Source organism: Salvia splendens, chromosome 9, assembly GCF_004379255.2.
Source record: "Salvia splendens isolate huo1 chromosome 9, SspV2, whole genome shotgun sequence".
Lineage (NCBI taxonomy): Eukaryota > Viridiplantae > Streptophyta > Magnoliopsida > Lamiales > Lamiaceae > Salvia > Salvia splendens.
Window position 1 is genome coordinate 30,947,967 of NC_056040.1, and position 20,057 is coordinate 30,968,023.

At 38.7% G+C, this 20,057-nt stretch overlaps 3 protein-coding genes across 3 annotated transcripts; 1 reads left to right on the forward strand and 2 right to left on the reverse strand.

The window, feature by feature from the left end:
* Positions 1-300: 300 nt before the first annotated feature.
* LOC121749420 lies at positions 301-678 on the reverse strand. The gene has a single exon (XM_042143990.1). It carries the CDS (start codon positions 676-678, stop codon positions 301-303), a length of 378 nt encoding a protein of 125 aa, XP_041999924.1.
* A 517-nt stretch (positions 679-1,195) lies between these two features.
* On the forward strand, positions 1,196-2,168 carry LOC121749421 (homeobox-leucine zipper protein HOX15-like). The gene is made up of 3 exons (XM_042143991.1): positions 1,196-1,504; positions 1,722-1,801; positions 1,876-2,168. The coding sequence occupies exons 1-3, from the start codon at positions 1,196-1,198 to the stop codon at positions 2,006-2,008; spliced, it is 522 nt and encodes a 173-aa protein (XP_041999925.1). The 3' UTR covers positions 2,009-2,168.
* A 14,363-nt stretch (positions 2,169-16,531) lies between these two features.
* Positions 16,532-17,095, reverse strand: LOC121749422. Its single transcript, XM_042143993.1, has one exon. It carries the CDS (start codon positions 17,093-17,095, stop codon positions 16,532-16,534), a length of 564 nt encoding a protein of 187 aa, XP_041999927.1.
* Positions 17,096-20,057: the final 2,962 nt, after the last annotated feature.

Sequence of the window (20,057 nt, forward strand, 5' to 3'; positions counted from 1 at the left end):
ATGACAATCTTCTACCACTGCCCCAAAGATGAATTCATCCTTCTGTACCCCTGTCACCGCGAGAACTACTGTTTGGGCATCCATCTCAAACTCCATCTCTTTCCATCGCTCTCTTTTGACCCAACTCAGCACCTCTCTCAAGCTAAGAAGCTCGGCCATAGAAGGGTCAGCTACCCTTCCCACCTGTCCGCACATCGCCGCTACCACCATCCCTTCAGAATCTCGAACAACCGCCCCACAACCAACTTTTCTTTGCGCCGGGAACACAGCAGCATCTATATTCCATTTTAGTACACCATTCTACGGCTTCACCCATTTTTCCTCCAAGTGAGGTCTCCCACCCCATTCACCAGTTTGAACCTGAGCTTCTCTCCAAGCCGTCAGACAATTACGAGCAGCACCAATAATTCCAGTAGCTGACCCGTTCTCATTCCGCCAAATAATTTTGTTTCTGTTAAACCATAGATGCCACAGCACAACAACCACTTCTTCAACTTGCACCTCTAAATCACAACCCACTATTTTTTCCAACCATTCAATAAACCCCCTCTCACCTGGCGAGATTACCGGCACTCCAAGCCTCTGCCAACAATCACGAGCAAGACCACAAGAAATAAGACAATGGATAATAGTTTCTGTCTCAAAGTTGCACACCGGGCAGATCTCTGAAACCTCCATCTGGCGTTGTCGCAATTGGTCCTTCGTTGGAAGGAAATTTCTGCATGCCTTCCATAAAAATATCTTCACTTTAGGTGGCACTTTTAATTTCCAGAGTTTACTCCATACCATCGAGTATGTATTCACTCCAAAGGAGACTTTGCACAAAAACTTATATGCTGAGCGTACAGAGAAATATCTTTTTTTCTTAATAATAACAGTAAGTCAAACATGAAATAAACAGCGGTGATTGCTCTCTCTCTCTCTTAGCTGTTATTACTCATTCTATTATATTACTCCCTCCGTCCCGGACTACTCGCACATTTCCTTTTCGGCACGGAGATTAAGGAATGAGTGTATAACAAAGTCAACAATTGCGGCTGTAGGTGATAATTTTTACTAAAAATGGAAAGAGTGCAAATAACTTGGGACGCCCAGAAAGGAAATAAGTGCAAGTAGTCCGGGACGGAGGGAGTACATTATAGAGCAGTACTTTTGTCCTAACTGACCTCCAAATCAAAACTCATTTCACAAAACTATGGATAATAATGGAGATGGAGAGGTTTGCCTCGGCCTCAGCCTCGGTTTGGGTTTACCGGAAAGTTGTTCAAATAGAGAAGTTTCACAGAACAAGATAACACGTCTTCTTTTACTTGATCTCTCCTTCCCAATTCACCCAAATAATCATGAACTCAACTCATCCCAAATGATCAGAGCTGACGAAGACCACAGCGCTAGCAAAGACGATGAACATGAAATCAGTTATGGCAGGAAAAAATTGAGGCTCAATAGAGATCAGACCACCTTGCTTGAAGACAGTTTCAGACAGCACACCACCCCCAACACGGTAAATACTCTTATCAATTATGGCTTGGTTTTCATATTAGTCTTATTATGTAGGGTCTCGTTAAAATGCTAACTAATTTTCAATCCAGAATCTCAATTTTGATATATTTATATCTTTGTAGTTCTGGATTGGGAATTAGTTAGCATTTGATCATAACCATTTATCATATTTGCATAATTAATCGAGTGTTGCTAATGTGAATGATGGAATGCTGCAGGGACAAAAACAAGCACTTGCAGGAAAATTGAATCTTAAACCTAGACAAGTGGAAGTTTGGTTTCAAAACAGAAGAGCAAGGTCTCTCTCTCAATTTCTCTTAATATATATATATGTGCAACATTTATACCTTGTATTGTGATGGTTTATTTCAGGAGTAAATTAAAGCAGACAGAGGTAGAGTGTGAGATTTTGAAGAAAAAGTGTGAGAGATTAAGCGATGAGAATCGGAGATTGAAGAAGGAGGTGATGGAGCTACGGTCATCGCTGAATTTAGAAAAGCCATAACCACCAGCGGTGGTGGCGACTAGGTTTTTCCATCAGAATGAGAAGGGAAGCGGCTGTTTTGGAGGTGGTCCACGAGCCCTAAACCTAATGATCAGCGAAAACGGCACTAAAAAAGAGGGGCAAAATGAATGGTAATTGATGTTATACACATACTCATATATAATTTTTCTAATTATTAATTATTAACCAAAAGTTAATACTCTCTCAGTCCCATTAAATAGGAAATGTTTGTTTTTCAGCGTGAGATTTTGTGTAGTGTTATTTTGTGCGTTAATGAATAAAGAATAAAGGAAAAGAGAGTGAAAAAATAGAGACTATGGTATTTTTATTTTTAAAAATGTTTCAATTTTAATGAGACAATAAAAAAACGTTCCAATTTTAATAAGATGGTGGAGTACTAAATTTTATACAATTTATAAGATGGCGGTCCATGCCTAGCCACTAATTTATGTAGCTCTTTCACAATATTATTTTAGGACTTTGGTTGAGAATATTATTTTGTTGTTATTGTATGTACATAATTGAGATAAGAAAGGGCTGTATTAATGTAAACAGTACTTTCATACTTTCATACTTTGCTGACACAAAAGTTTGAATATCGTAATTAGATGGAATTCCAAAATTGATGGTCATTATGTATACGCGTGCGCATAAATATTTTTTACATAATACTATCGTCATTAAATATTGTAAGGGTGTCCACAGTGGCCCTCAAGGGCCACCAAAGTTGGTCCGGCTACCAAATATAGCTCTCCTGGGCTCTCCACAATGGTAAATAACAAGGGCCACGGAATGTGGCCCGCTCCAAAATAAAAATTAATTTGTTTGCTTTTTTTAATGATATTTTTTAATCTAACTATAATTTTATTAGACTATAATTTATGATATTTATACAACGAAATTTTTCTAGTTTAAAAACAACAACCCGAAAACCCATATCACTCTGCGGCGCTCCCTCTACGGTTCCAGATCTCTTCAACCAAATCAACCTGCAGTGTTTATGCGATATTTGGCTCCGCATATCGGTGTACCGCTGGATCAAGTATTCATTAGTACATGGTACACCCATCTGCAGGGGCTCCATGACAATACCCGAGCTCGAACTAGCACCATCTTCCGGTGCCCATCGCTCTGCAGCAAATCCTTCGTCAGCTATTATCATATTGTGCAATATGATACATGCAGTCATGATGTTTGAGACATCATTTTCATGCCATTGTCGAACCGGGCACCGTATAATGGCCCATCGCGCTTGGAGGACACCAAAAGCTCACTCAACATCCTTCCTAGCACCCCCTTATTTTTTCGCGAAGTAGGTTTGCCTCTGCCCAACGGGTTGTCGGATCGACTTCACAAACACGGGCTAGCGGGGTATATCCCATCTGCCAAATAGTATCACATGTTGTACTGCGTGTCGTTGGCCATGAATCTAACTTGCGGACCCTCACCCCGGCACTCGTCATTGAACAGGTGGGACGATTGTAGAACGTTGATGTCGTTGTTCGACCCAGCGACACCAAAATACGCATGCCAGATTCGCAAGCGGTAGTCAACAACGGCTTCCAGGATCATCGTGGGATGTCGGCCTTTGAAACCAGAAGTGAACTGCCCCTTCCAAGCCACCGGGCAGTTCCTCCACTCCTAGTGCATGCAATCGATGCTCCCAACATCCCTGGAAAATGATGTGCAGTCCCGTGCATATCAATCAGTCTCTGGCAATCATCGGTCGTTGGCTTCCGTAGATACTCCCATTTGAAGATATCCTTAATGCTCCTACAAAACTGCCTCAACGTCTGTAGGGCAGTCGTTTCGCCCATCTTTAGGTATTCGTCGAACATGTCAACGGCCCGGCATAGGCAAGCTGCCTAATTGACACCGTACACTTCTGATATATCGACAAGCCGGGTCGACCGGTGGCATCATATCGCAAGTTGAAGCACTTGAACCGCTGCGCCAAACACGTCGCTATATGGACGAAGAGTTGTTGCGACATTCTGAATCGCCGACGGAAAATCTCTGGCGGATAACGGGCGTTCTCGCTGAAGTAGTCTTCCATCAACCGGCGGTCAGCCCCGGCATTGTCACAGTCGATATACCGCCGATGATAGAACGGCTGAGGGACTGCCACCGCCGCCGCCGCCGCCTCGTCAGCTTCACGTTGCACCGCTGCAACCAGGTTTTGGAACTCCAGATCTACCGCTTCTTGCTACCGTTCATCGTCGAAATCCATATTTCAGAGTTGAATTGAAATAGATTGGAAAGATTGGAAAGAGTGGTGTTTGAATTGGGGTAGAAAAATGGAGGAAAAATGGTGTGTATTTATAAAAAAGAAGCAAAAAAAAAATCGGTGGCCGGGCCGCGGCTCTTGGCTCGCTGCAGTGGTGGGCCGCGGTTCTCGGCTCCCAGCCGCCCGTCGTGGCTCTCTGCAGTGGGGGCCGCGCACCCAAGCCACGGGCCGCAGCTCCCCCACTGTGGACACTCTAAGAAACAATTCTAGTATAGGTTACTCTATGCATTTAGGGGTGGTCACGATTCGATTTATTTTATAAAATAAATCATCACAATGTAATTATGTGAATAATTTGTTCAGAATTAGGATTTCAAAAAATACTTCCTCTAGCCCATTAAATAAGAAACATTTGCTTTTCCACACGGAATTTTATAGAGAGTTATTTTGTGAGTTATGAAGAGAAAGTAAAGTAAGAAATAAGAAAAATTAGAAATGATAATGTTTTTCATTTAAGGAAATGTTTCATTTTTAATGGAACAAATGGAGTATAATTTAGTTTAACTTTTAAATTATGGTTTATTGTTCATACTTGTTTTTTTTAATTACCAAAGTATCCATAGGCAGTGGCGGACTTACCAATGGACATGGGGACCCTTGGAACGCCCACCCATCTTCAAATCCATTATATATCTAGTATTCATTCAAAATTTACTGTATCATTCCATAGACTAGTTGGCTGAGCGGTTGGCCAAGCACATTGCAAGTTCTAATCCAGCTAGTAGCAAATATTTGCTGATTTTCGGATTTTCTCAAAGCTATTCAGCCATTAATTAATTAAATAATTTTCTATACCTAGATTGATTCATTTGTGTAGTAATTAATTCATTTGTTCGATTCTCATAGTTAATTCATACATTGTACAGAAAAGGAGAGAGGAGAAAATGTTCCCGAATTTGACCAAGAAAATCACTGAAAATATTACCTCAATTTGTGTTTGATAAAAAAAAATTGTGGATGCTGATTTTATTGATAAATCGGTTGGTGGGCCAGGGCTAAAAATGTTGTGAGAAGTTTACCCTTACACCAGAATGTAATATTCCTTTTATGCACTTGTATTGCACAGCCGCTTGAGTTCATTTCCAAAGGTAATTGAAATTGGTGGTCTGTAATCACAGTTGCTGTGCTTATGCGCACATCTAGCAAATCTGTTATAATTACTCCGGCGATTTGGTAAACATTTAATTGTCAATTCAATCTGTGATAATTAAAATCCCCAACCAAACTTCATAAAATTACGATTCATGGTGCTAACGATTTGGGCAAAAATTTTGTTGTCACTCTCATATCCACGTTTTCTCAAGAACTGCGTCTGTTGTAAAATACGAAAACCACTTTGACGACCAACACACTGGCGAAAATTGTTAGAAAAAGAAAGGTATAAGCTTGTAGGATAAGCTTTGTATTAGCTTGGAGGCTAAGAAATACATTAGCTTGGAGGCTAAGAAATACATGAGCTTGGTGCCCAAGAATATATTAGCTTGGTGCCCAAGAATACTTGTAGCACAAGCTTTGTAATGCCCTATATAAGGGTGTCATATTGTTGAAGAAAATAATCAAGCCTTTTACCAAAATCCTTCTTCTTCTTAGCCATTTAACATGACATCAAAGCCAGCAACGATTCTTGGAGCTCAGAATCAATCTCATCATCGCTCTTAAACCTCTCCCAACCTCTTGGCCAAGAACCTGTAAAAGGCAGAAATGTCAGAAACTGAAAAGGTGATCACTGGCGAATCGAACTCATCCGAAGCGGATGAGTTTGCACGTCTCTTTTCAAATTTCATGCGAAAAAGCCTCATGCAAAACCAACCACCAGAAAATCCCGACAAACCAGAAAAACCAATATACAAGACCGATTCTCAACCCTTGACAGTAGGGTTTAAACTTAACGGAGAGAACTATCCGGTATGGTCCATCCTGATGCACAATGCGATTAGCGGAAGGGGGATGGTATCTCACATCACTGGAGTCCCATCCCCACCAGCAAGAACAGATCCAACGTTTACACAATGGCAGGAAGCCGACCATTGTGTATTTACGTGGCTAGTTCAAAATATCGAGACCAAATTGGTCAGCCGAGTGGCTCAACAACCGACGGCGAAGCACATATGGGACAGCCTGGCCGTAACATACAAAAGCGGTGGAGATTCGTTACAGATATACGATCTACACCGTAGGGCAAGCACTCTAAAACAGGGGAACACCACACTGGAGGAAGTGTGGAACGATCTCAATGAGATCTGGACAACAATTGACCGAAAGAGGCCCAACCGGATGAAATGCCCAGATGATATACAAATCCACAATGAAGAAACTGAACAAAACAGACTATATCAGTTTCTTACGGCATTGGATGACAAGTATGAAATCGTAAAGAGAGAGGTGTTAAAAATGGAACCACTTCCCTCAGCCGAGCAAGCGTACAACATAGCGAAGCGGGAAGATGCCCGATCGGAAATTCTCCGTGCTACAGACGGAAAACGCCCAGGAGACGGAATCGGAGCAGGGCTATTCACGGCGAGGAGGCCAAATCCCACAACCGCTCCACGCCGTGGTGGCAGTAGCGGAAATGGGGGATGGAACCAACGGACATCCGAGGAGCGAAGAACGAATGATGATAGATCCAAATTGGTTTGTACCAATTGTGGAAAACGCAAGCACACAAGAGAGCAATGCTTTAAATTGGTGGGGTATCCGGAATGGTGGGAGTTGAAGCACAAATCGGCGGCTACTCGGCCACCGTGGAGCAAAGGCCAAGCCGCCGCGGCTGTTGGAACGGATGGAGGAATCACAACCCTCGCCGCCACCGAGGGCAGCCGTGACACGGCTACTCATACCCAGGGCAACGAGCAGTTGATCGGCGCACCACCGAGAACAGCCGGAATCGCGCAGTTCGCCGCTGGAGGAACCAAATCCGACGAAGAGGAAATGAGGGAGACGGCGGGAGGTAACGCGGTATTAGGGTTAGGTTTGCAACCTAACCCTCGACCTTCCTTACCTTTACAAAATATACCTCATGATGAAAATATGTTTGATTTGGCCCCAATAAAATTCTGAAATTCTAAAATAAACCCCAACATGCTCGAAAGCTATAAATCAGCCCCCATTGAATATAAAAATAGGTTTCAAGTCCTAGAAAATTTTGGGACAGCATGTGCTATGTCTGCAGGTATTGGAAAAATCAATAGGTGGATTTTTTATTGCGGGGCCACTGACACGATGACTTATGATGAGTCAGATATTTCTAAAACTCACAAGCCTCACCTATCTCATATTCAGACTGCTAGTGGAGATTTTACGGTTGTAAAGGGGGCAGGGACTGTGAAGATTTCTCCAACTTTAGAATTATCTAATTGTTTGCATGTTCCCTCACTTTCCCATAAACTACTGTCAATCAGTCATGTGACTCGGGAATTAAATTGCACACTGCTAATGCAACCGAATTTCTGTCTACTGCAGGATATCAGGACCGGAGAGATTATTGGGCGTGGCACTGAAAGTAACGGGCTGTACTACGTGGATGAGATAGCCCAAAAAGGAGCTGCCATGCTAACTCACGGGTCTGCTGAAAGGGAAGCTTGGCTTTGGCACCGACGCCTAGGACATCCTTCTCCGGGTTATTTAAAAATGTTATTTCCTAATATCACTTCAAAATCGAGCATGCATTGTGAAACTTGTGTTTTAGCTAAAAGCCATAGAAACCCCTATCCGTTGAGTAATTCTCGTACTAAATCTATTTTTGATTTAATACATTCTGATGTTTGGGGGCCCGCACCAGTAGTTGGGGGACAAGGCATTAGATACTTTCTTATCTTTGTTGACGATTGTACCCGTATGACTTGGGTATACTTTATGAAGCATAAATCTGAAGTTTTCGAAAACTTTGTCCACTTCTATAATCTTGTCCAAACACAATACCAAAAACCCATCAAAACCCTTCGATCTGATAATGGGGGGGGAGTTTGTCAATTCCAAAATGAAACAGTTCATCCTAGAAAAGGGAATGATACACCAAACCACCTGTGCCCACACTCCAGAACAAAATGGGGTAGCCGAAAGGAAAAACAGAATCCTACTAGAAATGACCCGTGCCATACTCATTGAATCACAAGTCCCAAAGACCTTCTGGCCTGAAGCCCTCGCCACTTCCGCTTACCTTCTAAATCGGCTACCTACCCATATCCTAAAGTTTCAAACGCCAATCGATACCCTAGCCCTATACACGACCATTCCTCAACATCTTTCCCTAAAACCTCGGATCTTTGGCTGCTCCGTCTTTGTCCATATACCAAAACATGAACGAACAAAATTATCCCCATGCGCTATTAAATGTGTATTTGTGGGTTACGGGGTGAACCAAAAGGGTTATAGATGCTTTGATCCTAAATCTAATCGTATGTACACGACCATGAATTGTGACTTTCTTGAATCAGAGTACTTCTATACCCACCTTAGTGGTCAGGGGGAGGGTGATATTAGGACACCTAATAGTGACCCACTAAGCTGGGTGTCAATGCCAAGTGTACCAGAAGTGGACCTACCAGAGGAAGCAGTACGCAACTCCGCTGGACAAGTCTCTGACGTGGTGCAGACTGAAGCGGCAGGTGACACAAGTCCTAGTAGTGACTCTCCGCTCCTGATATCGAATGTAAGTACTCTTGCCCCTGTCAATGAGATTACTGGAACTAGTGTTGTGGATGAGACTCAGGGGGAGAATAGTGATCAACCTAAAGAAGTTGAAATGGATGAAGTTGAGGGAGTCGATCCTGACACTGGGAGATATATACTACCTCCAAGGGCAAACAGAGGAGTACCACCAAAGAGGTACAGTCCAGAAAGAATCAACAGAAAGGCAAGATACTCTATTGCTAACTTGGCAAAAGGGCACCTGACTGAGATGGCTCAGGCGTTCGAGGAAGCACTCTACGACGAGGAGGAAATCCCACAGTCAGGCGATGAAGCGATGAGGAACAAGCATTGGAGAGAAGCTATGAAAAAGGAGATAGATGCTTTAATGCGTAACCACACTTGGGACAAGTGTATACTCCCCGAAGGAAAGAAACCAGTTGGGTGCAGATGGGTGTTCACCATTAAGCGGAGACCGGGTGGAAGTATCGAGCGGTATAAAGCTCGACTGGTGGCTAAAGGATACACTCAGACTTATGGAATAGACTACTCAGAAACGTTCTCTCCTGTAGCTAAGATGGATACAGTCCGAGTACTACTTTCCATTGCCGCCAATCGAGATTGGCCACTGTACCAGTTCGACGTCACTAACGCCTTTCTTCATGGGGAGTTGAAAAAGGAAATATATATGGAGGCGCCACCAGGCTTCTCTGATGAGTTCAAGGCAGGTGAAGGATGCCGATTGAGGAAGACTCTGTATGGGCTAAAGCAGTCACCGAGAGTCTCGTTTGGTAGATTTGCAGACGCAATGAAGAGCTATGGATACAGGCAAAGCAATTCAGATCATACACTGTTCCTGAAAAGGCACGAGGGAAAGACTACATGTTTAATTGTGTACGTTGATGACATGATTATTACAGGCGATGATGCAAAAGAAATTGAGAATTTGAAGGGGAAGCTTTTCAAACAATTTGAGATGAAGGATTTAGGTGATCTCAAGTACTTCTTGGGAATTGAAGTCCTTCGCTCACCACGGGGGATATTCTTGAGACAGAAGAAGTACATCTTGGACATCTTAGCAGAGACAGGCCTACTAGAGTGTAAGCCAGCCGAAACCCCAATTGTACAAAACCATGGCTTGAAGATACAAGATGGAGCTGAGGCCGCAGATCGAGGGCAATATCAGCGACTAGTTGGGAGACTCATCTATTTATCTCACACTAGACCTGACATCGCTTATGCTGTAGGGGTTGTAAGTCAATTTATGCATCAACCCCTGGCCGAACACTTAGAAGTTGCACTAAGAATAGTTCGATATTTGAAGGGAACCGTCGGACACGGAATAGTGTTTAAGAAAAATGGAGACTTAGACATCCATGGGTATACTGATGCAGATTGGGCAGGTAATCCAGTGGATAGAAGGTCGACTTCAGGCTACTTTACATTCGTTGGAGGAAACTTGGTAACGTGGAAGAGTAAGAAGCAGAAGGTGGTAGCCATGTCTAGTGCAGAGGCAGAATTCAGAGGAATTAAGAGTGGTCTGACCGAGATCATGTGGTTGAGGAAATTGATGACAGAGATTGATTATATTCCAAGTAAGAGTCAGTTATACTGCGACAACAAAGCCGCCATAAGCATTTCAGAGAATCCAGTCCAACATGACCGAACAAAGCACGTTGAGGTGGATAGACACTTTATCAAGGAAAAAATTGAAGAAGGAGTGGTCGAATTCCCTTTTGTACGTTCTGAAGATCAACTAGCAGATATACTGACTAAGGCAGTTAGCTCAAGGAGCCTTGAAGGAGTTCTTGACAAATTGAGTATCGGGGATCCCACTACTCAATTTGAGGGGGAGTGTTAGAAAAAGAAAGGTATAAGCTTGTAGGATAAGCTTTGTATTAGCTTGGAGGCTAAGAAATACATTAGCTTGGAGGCTAAGAAATACATGAGCTTGGTGCCCAAGAATATATTAGCTTGGTGCCCAAGAATACTTGTAGCACAAGCTTTGTAATGCCCTATATAAGGGTGTCATATTGTTGAAGAAAATAATCAAGCCTTTTACCAAAATCCTTCTTCTTCTTAGCCATTTAACAAAAATATCCAAATCATGCTCTACCAAGAGCAGGCTAGGCAAAGGCAGCAACCACCGTAAAAATGGGTTGCATAAATACCTTCATATTATAGCCAAAAAAAGTAGCAAAATGGTGCAAGACCGGGGTCTCCGATGATCGGACGGTGACCGAGATCCCACCTATACGTAATGAACTAATAGATGCGAGAGAAGAGGGATAACTTGCATTAATCATCAATGAATGAACTACAATGAACATAGCAACTTATATACACGCTGCATGTATGGAATAACAACATTAAAATAACAATCTAACTAACTTCTTAGCTCACACAGCACCCATTCACCACTTATCTAACTTTCCATCTACGCGCTTATTGAATGCTTTCTTCTCGTATCACAAAACAATTTCAATTACTATGGGAGAGACGAGAGAGAACTTGTTATGGGCCAGCAAATAATTACGGGAGTATAACAGAGATTCAGAGGAGGGTAGTGATGGAAAAAAATTATTTTCTTGACACAGTACTCAATGCAGACAATTTTCGGAGGGGGTAGTGCCCGAAAAGCTAACTGGTGTAGAGGAGAATAGATACATGGGCTTCATCGGGCCACGCATATTTTGCACGGGCTTGTTAAAAAAATTTCATTATTATCAAACATTAGAGTTTGACTAGAAATCGGCATTTTTCTGGGCTAATCAATGGCATCAAACAGACCCTAAGCATAAAATTAATTATTTAGTTATATTATATGCATATATCATATTAGTAAATTTAATAATAATGTTATGCTTTTTATTTAAAAATATATTCTTTATTTATTTCGACTTTGACATTGTCTATGCACTTTAATTTACATTGCTCATTCTCAAATTTATTATCTTACATTATGTATAATGTTCATGTTTTGATTGTTTCTGGCGGTATTGATACTAAAAATATGCAAAAAATTGTTAACGTTAGTTTGGACCCTCCCAGTGACTATTCCTCGCTTTGATTTGTAGACACCTCGTGTCCGTATATTGGTATATGGTTAATACATATTTAATTTTAAATACTCAATACAGAATAAAAAATACTCCCTCCGTCCGCGAATAGGAGTCTCGTTTTTCTATTTTAATCCGTCCGCGAAAAGGAGTCTTGGTTCATCATTACTATAAATAATAAAGAGACACCACATTTCACTAACTCATTCCACTCATATATAATTTAAAACTAATATACAAGTAGGATATATATTCCACTAACCTTCTTTCACCCACTTTTTTCTTAACATTTCTTAAAACCCGTGTCGGAATGCACTGGCATATCCAGTAAGGAACAAGGGGGGTACAATTATAGGGATGTGGGTTCGATTCCTCTTTAGCCTCAATATCTGCTTGTTTATTAACTCTCATCTACCTGCCTTTAATTTTTTTACGCTCTCTTCTATGGCTTTGTTTTTTTGTTTTTATAATTAAGATAAATTTATCTAGTCTTATTTTTTACATCTTCCCTAGTGCCTTTAATTTTTTACCCTTTCTTCTATGGCTTTGTTTTTTCATTTTCATAATTTAGATAAATTTATCTAGTCTTATTTTTTATTTTTTACATCTTCCCTAGTTCTTTTATGGCTTTGTTTTTAGACTTTTATTAATTAAAATAAATTTTTCATTGGAAAATATAAGCATGCATTATGTCCATTTTTCAATAATTGAAGTTTTGCACAAACAAGTCAAAAGCCTATTTTTGGTAAAGATAGCACATTTTACAAAAGCAAAAATAAATTTTTCATAGTATACTGTATAAATCTAAGATAAGTCATCTAAATTGTAATAATACAAGAAGTTTATAAGTTTTTTATGCATAATAATTTTTTTAAATAAACATTTTAGTTAAAGAACTGAATAAAAAGAAGGAAAAATAATTAGTAAGATTTTAAAGTTATGTGTCATTGTAATATCGTACCCCCAAACTAAAAATCATGGATACGCCACTGCCGGAATGAAATGAGACTCCTATTTGCGGATGGAGGGAGTAATACTCATTTCGTCCTAGAAAAGTATGAATTATTTCCTAATTGGTCCGTTTCTTGAAAGTTTTACCTCTACACATTATTTTATCTAAAAGTTATATCATTACACTATACTACTAATGATGTGGAGTTCACTCTCCACTAACACTATTTACACTAAAACTCGTGTCAAACCAAATATCAATACTTTACAGAGACGAAGTGAGCAGGTCATTAACACCTAAGGCCATCTGTACTTTGTTTTTAGTTTATCATAAAAAAAAATTAGATTTTAAAATGATATAGGTCTTTTTGGTATGTAAAGTGGCCTCTTTTCTGCATTATGCATTTATGAGGGCGTTTCGCCTTTAACACGATCTTATATACTATGAATCTATATAGGGCATTTACCTTTACAACTCCCCTTAAAATGATACTCCTTTCGTCCCGTAATAAGAGTCCTATTTGGTTATAACACGAGTCCTATCTGCATTTATGAGGCCATTTTGCCTTTAACGTGATCTTAAAATGATATTCCCCTTAAAATCTATATAGTGGAATATGAGTCTCACATATCTATATTAGTTTTATAATAAAATGTGAGTGGAATAAGTTGGTGGAATGTGGAACCTACTTACCATTTATGGTAAAAGTGAAATAAGACTCTTATTGTGGGATGGACCGAAATAGCAAAACATGACTCTTATTGTGTGTCGGAGGTAGTAACAAATTACTTAATCTATTCCACTAAATCCAAAAATAGATGGTCCAGATTGATTATGAAAACGTATCATTGTTAGCTCACATTTCACTAACTCATTCCATTGATATTTTTTACAAAATTAATATGTAAAAATGAATCTCACATTCACTATCTTTTTCCACTCACCTTCGTCTATATTTGTTAAAACCCGTGTCAAACTCAAATGAGACTTTTAATGCTGGACGAAGTTCTGTTGGGTAAGAAATGATAATTTTGTTGATTGAAAATAATACATTTAGAATGAAAAATAATATATTGGATTGTAGTGTTATTTGGTTGTTCTTTAAATTAAAAATGACCTTCTAAGTGGTAAGAAATAATAAATTTAGTGATTAAACATAATACATATGAAAATTTAGGGACGTGATCAATTGCTAACTTTCTTAAGTTGCTAACTCATTAACGCACTGTATTAAAAATGTTAACACATAATTTTGTTGACATTTCACTATATTGTGTTGACATTATGTGTTGATATTTTAATGTCATAGTGTTGACATTTTTAATATATTGCGTTGACGAGTTAGTAGAGTTTAACAACTTAAAAAGTTAATAATATAACACACCATGAAAATTTATAGTGTTATTTCTTTGTTGTTTAAATCAAACTAAATATTGTCACTTAATAAGACTCATAATTAATTTGTTGGACAATTTAAGGGTGTTAAATCTAACCGAATAGACATAATGTTCATAAAAATCAATTGGCTCTAGTAAAGTCTAGAATTTCATGTCAAGCATGGGCTTCAATGGCTCATCACAAACATATGAATGTACATGGCTACAATATACTAATAAAATAAGACGAAATTGTATTAATGAGGATAAATGATATTTTTACTGAGAACGAATGAAATGATATTTTCTTCTCTCCATATATGCATTACAACATTTTTGCACTTTTTATATCATCACCATCGAATATGATATCATCTTTATCATTCTGTCTATCGGAACTTAGCATATTGTGACCCTTTGACTTTTTTAAAGTTGCTGGACAGTGAACATCAAACGTTTAACCGAATACTCCCTCCGTCCACGATTTAAAGAACTCTTTTATCATTTTGGTTTGTCCATGATTTATAGAACCATTTACTTTATTCCACTTTTAGTATGTGAATCTCATATTCCACTAACTTTTTATACTCACAATCTAATATAAAACTAATATTTTAAATGAGTCGAACAATTTCTTAAAACTCGTGCCGAAGTTAAAATAACTCTTTAAATGGTGGACGGAAGGAGTATCATCTTTTTTGTTTTCTTTTATTGAAAGAATATTATGTGCCTTATGCATGTGTATGGACGTTTAAGAAAATTTTCAATTTATGTTTATTACTTAGAATAACATCAAAAGTACTGAAAGCTAAATAATTTATTGTCTCCTTGTACAACAATAGAAACTCTAAAGCTAAAGAAATTAAATTACTTGTGGGGCCTATCAGTAACAAATGAAATTAAAGAATTTAAATCTAAGGTACAATCTTGGGCCTACCATATTCAAAAAGAAATTAAACCTATGAAACTAACAGTTGCTGGGCCTAGCTATTGATCAAATATCTTTTCTTCAAAACAATTATAATTGAGCCCATTTTTGTATGAGAAAATCCTCTATTTTTCTTTTTTCTTGAAGCCCGCTCTAGGCTACAGCCCAATTACCCAAATGGAGAATTTAATGTGACAAGACTCCTTTTTTAGTTACAGTATTTCTTTCAGTACCTTCCTGCAAAATAAATTCACATATAACCCTTTGACCAAATCCCAATAAAATACGAACTTGCATCAAGCCAAGCACATACAAGATTTTTTTAGAGTTTTATATACTTTGATACATCTTTTGAGCGTTTGTATATTGTAAAAATTCTATATGTATTTTCCAATCAATAAAAGAAATTATTTTATCACAATGTGTTCTTTTTGTAACATTTTAAGGTATAGGAAACAAATAAGTCAGTCTTTTGCTTATATAAGACTGATTGTGAGCGTCGTTCATAGTAAGATAATATACTTGGTTCTTTGTAAAAAGTGAAATGGTGTTTCTCAACATTCATAAGCCTTGACCACCAAATCACGAAAAGTTGTAGTTTCAGTCCACATATTTCCAAATCCTACGGAAATAAACGACAGTGATGTGGTATAGCCTTAAGTATACGATATTGATTATACGTTACTTTGATTTTATTAAACGTGTGAATTTTACAGTCTCTGTCAAATAAAGGCTGCAAATTTCATTGAAGTTCACAATTGAACTAAAGGCTGCAAATTTCATAGAAGTTCACAATTGAACTTTGGCATTCATCGGTATCCTTCGAATCTCATATGTGTGTTTGTTTTGGTGCAAGTTTGTACCTCTTGGTCGAAGGGTTTGGGATGGTATCGACGATGATGATATTATATTCTGAAAATCTCTTTTTCTAAACTTGCTCAGATACTATTTTGTTTGTGATAATTGAGAGAAAAGATGATGTAGACATACTTAGAGATTGTATTTCTTATATTATTCATCGTAGAGACACTCTCTTATCTAAAAGGCATCTATTTTTATTTTTAATGCTATCAAATTAGATACATACTATACTTTCCCTGATCACATTACTTGTTTTTATATTCTAACAACTCTTACATAATTTGTTTCTTTATTCTATCAACTCTTACATAAAAGTGAATATAAAGCAGTTGGGAGCATACAACATTTTTTTATTACTAGGAAAAGTCTTTTATACACACTCTTAAAGTAGTTAGAACTATAGTAAATTTGTCCTAACAAAGCATTGGTCCGAGTTAACCAACCAACTCAACAACACGGGAAGCCAAGTCGGCGATCTGAACCGGCGCCGTAGTATCGAAAACGAGGCTGGGCACGTCAGCCACGTCATAATCCCAACACCCTCCGTACGCTTCCAACAGCTCCTCCATCTCTCGCCACGTGGACGGCTTGTGCCACTCCGTCCGGCCCCTTGACTCGAGCCGCCTCCGCCACTCCGCTTCGTCGCCGGGCCGGCACTCGACCACCATCACCCGGCCGCCGCTCATGTCCAGCAAGCGGTCGAGGTGGGCCCGCCTCGACAGAGGGGAGTCAACCACCACGCGCAGCCCCAGGCCCAGCTGCGTCGAGGCCACCCGCCACATGGCCTCGTAGGATAGGTCGTTGAGCAGCTTGGCCGCAGCTGCGCGTGGCGTTTGGGCCAGGAGGAGGGCCTGCTGGACTTCGTGGGTGGAGTCGCGGAAATGGTCCTTGTCGATCAGGGGGCATTTTAGGGATTTCGCTATGGCGGTGGCCAGCGTGCTCTTTCCGCTCCCAGGATGGCCTTTCATCGCGATTACCGCTATTCTCTCCCTATCCATCATTCCATTCAATTTCGATCTCTCAGAAATTCTAATCTAATTTCATCTTCTTTTTTCTCTACTTTCTTTGTTCACGTGTCAAACGGACTATTAGAGCTTATCCACAAATTTATGTCTCTATCATTTTTATAAAAAATTAAATTGAATGTAATAAGAGTTTATTCATAATTTATAACTTGCTTAAAATTAAGTCATTACTCGCTAGTAACACTCACATTTGTTTTATTGTATGACTAATTATTTTTTTTAGAATAATACTTTTTCATTTTAATTGCATAAATATGGTTGATTTTTTTGGCATGGAATTTAAGATAAAGATATTATTTGAGTTAAATAGAGAACAAAGTTTTGTATTAGCTAGTAATGGAGTCCTAGTTTTCTTTTCGATAAGTACTTTATATTATAAAATTAATAAATAATAATAAATAAAAATGAGTTACATAATTATTTTACTATTTTTTTATATATTTTTTAAAAACTCGTGCGAGTTTGATTGGGACTCCTAATGTTAAACATAAGGAGTAATTAAGTTGCGGATAATAAAATGGGTGGAAGAATATAATAAGAGATAGAGAATAATAAAGTATGAAAAAAGATAAAATAAGAAATATTATACTCCATTCGTCTCATTCGATGTCCATATTTCCTTTTTAGTTTGTCACACGCTGTCCACTTTTTATATTTGGAAATAAATCTCTCTCTCCTCTCTCATTAAAATATTCAACTATATTTTTTTCTCTATTTACTTCACCTAACAACTCTTCCTAAAATTCCGTGTCACTCAAGAATGTGGACATCTTGAGTGTGACAGATGGAGTACTATTTTGTTACTATAAAGTGAAATGACTTTAATGTAGGATAATTCAAAATAGAATATCACTACCTCTGTCTACCAATGCCAGATACATTTTCTCATTTTAGTGCCCGCTATTTAAAGACACATTTACCTTTTTTCACAATTATAACTGGTGGACTCAATATTTCACAAACTCATTGCATTCACATTATATTATAAATTTAGTACTTATAAGACCCACACTCTAACTTTTTCATTCATTAACTTTATAAAATTAAATAATTTTTAAAAATTCGTGCGGACTCAAAACGTGTTACTCCCCCCGTCCCAGTTAAGATGACTCCTTTATTTTTTTGGGAAAATGATAATAAATAGTTATAGTGGAGAGAAAGTAAAGTAAGTGAGAGATAATATAGAGGAGAATCTTTTCTATATTATTCTCTCTTTTATTTTAATTTCTCTCCATTTTAACTATTTATTAACATTTTTTTCAAAACAAGTGCCAAAAAGAAAAGAGTTATCTTAACTAGAACATAGGGAGTACTCCCTCCGTCCCATAGTAGATGCCACACTTGGAGATTGGCACAGGATTTTAGGAGATGTTGTTTTGTGTGTTAAGTGGAAAAAGAAAATAATATATTTATATTAATGTGAGAGGGGACTTTTTTTAATAAAGGAAATGTGACATCTTTTGTGAGACAAACTTAAAAGAAAAGTGTGACATCTGTTATGAGACGGAGGAAATACTAAAGAGCAGACGAGATAAGTAATGTGAGGGGAGAGAAATATATGAAGACTTTGAATAGGTCGTTAAGACTTAGAAGTGTAAGTGTGAATAGACATGGCACATTATTTGAAAATCAACATTTTACCTATTAAAATGAAGAACATGTATATCTCAGCATACATATAAGAACACTAAAATTAATCGTAAAACAAAATTCTACTCCCTATATTTATATTATGTGTCTCACTTTGATCCGGCATGAGTTTTAAGAAATGCAAGGAAAGCGAGTTAAAAAAGGTTAGTGGTATGTAGGTCATACTTTTATACACTCCCTCCATCCCATAATAAATGTCACACTTTCCTTTTTAGTGTGTCCCACGAAAGATGACACATTTCGTTTTATGGAGAAAGCTCTCTCTCACATTAATATTTTAAGGTTTCAACCGACAAAGTAATTACAAAATAATACAAAGATAACAGCAGATCTAACTACTTCTTAGATCAAGCAGCTTCAGATCTTGATGACTACACCCACAACACTTAGTACACATATCGAACGCGTTCACAGGTAACATAAGTGTAAGCAAATGAAAATAAGAAAGAAAAATGAAGGAAACAATCAAGATTTCGAATAGGCTCAGGTTGAACTAGGTACAACTACACAAACCTATTAATCCGACCCTGAATCCCCCGTTCCTCTGTTTGATTTGCCCCTCAAGGAGAAACACATAGCATAAACCAACTCGTTGCAGATACTCATCAACTCCTTCAAGCATAACAAGAAACCACAACACACGGTCAAGTGCATCTGACCAGAAACCAGTAGTTTCTAAGAACTCACACACCCTCAAACACTGACTCAGTGTTTACACACACATAGGGAAAATGAAAGAGACCAAGATCTCAAGCTAATAGCACAGAGAGAGATTCGGGAGAAAAAAGAGAGGAACCCTAACAACATCGCTCAAAAACCAGAGAGGAGAAGAGAGATGAGGCAAAGTATCAAAACCGAGGCGGATAGGAGCTGAGCAGGTATTTATAAGACACAACCCCAACTCACCACAAATATCTGCCATGTAGCCGAGCAAATGGGCCGGAGCCTAAAAGTAATGGGCTGAAGTCTTGGGTTGGTTACATGTGAAGCAGACTGGGCCTCACTTAAGGGCCACACTATTACATTTCTCCAGCTTGGACCTTATCAAAACAGTGGGGGACTTGGCCTATGCTCATCATCCTTGCCTTGTGATGCCACTAAGTCAAGGCCTAGACAGATACCACTTCCACAGCACTCCCAGCAGTCCCTGTATTCAGAACCATTCCAGTGATTTGCCAGCGGGCCGCTGGATTGAGTCCAAGAATAATGTACCTTGTGTTGGTTAACAGGAGCACAAGAATAATTTGGGAAAATCCAGAGAATATAATTGAGTGATGTGAATTTG

What these genes read in the sequence shown, in the direction of transcription:
- LOC121749420 (XM_042143990.1), bottom strand. Translation starts at nt 678, where the DNA reads ATGGAGGTTTCAGAGATCTGCCCGGTGTGCAACTTTGAGACAGAAACT.
- LOC121749421 (XM_042143991.1), top strand. Translation starts at nt 1,196, where the DNA reads ATGGATAATAATGGAGATGGAGAGGTTTGCCTCGGCCTCAGCCTCGGT. An exon ending in AGCACACCACCCCCAACACG is followed by an intron (nt 1,505 to 1,721) that starts GTAAATACTCTT and finishes GGAATGCTGCAG; the next exon opens with GGACAAAAACAAGCACTTGC. An exon ending in TTTCAAAACAGAAGAGCAAG is followed by an intron (nt 1,802 to 1,875) that starts GTCTCTCTCTCA and finishes GGTTTATTTCAG; the next exon opens with GAGTAAATTAAAGCAGACAG.
- LOC121749422 (XM_042143993.1), bottom strand. Translation starts at nt 17,095, where the DNA reads ATGGATAGGGAGAGAATAGCGGTAATCGCGATGAAAGGCCATCCTGGG.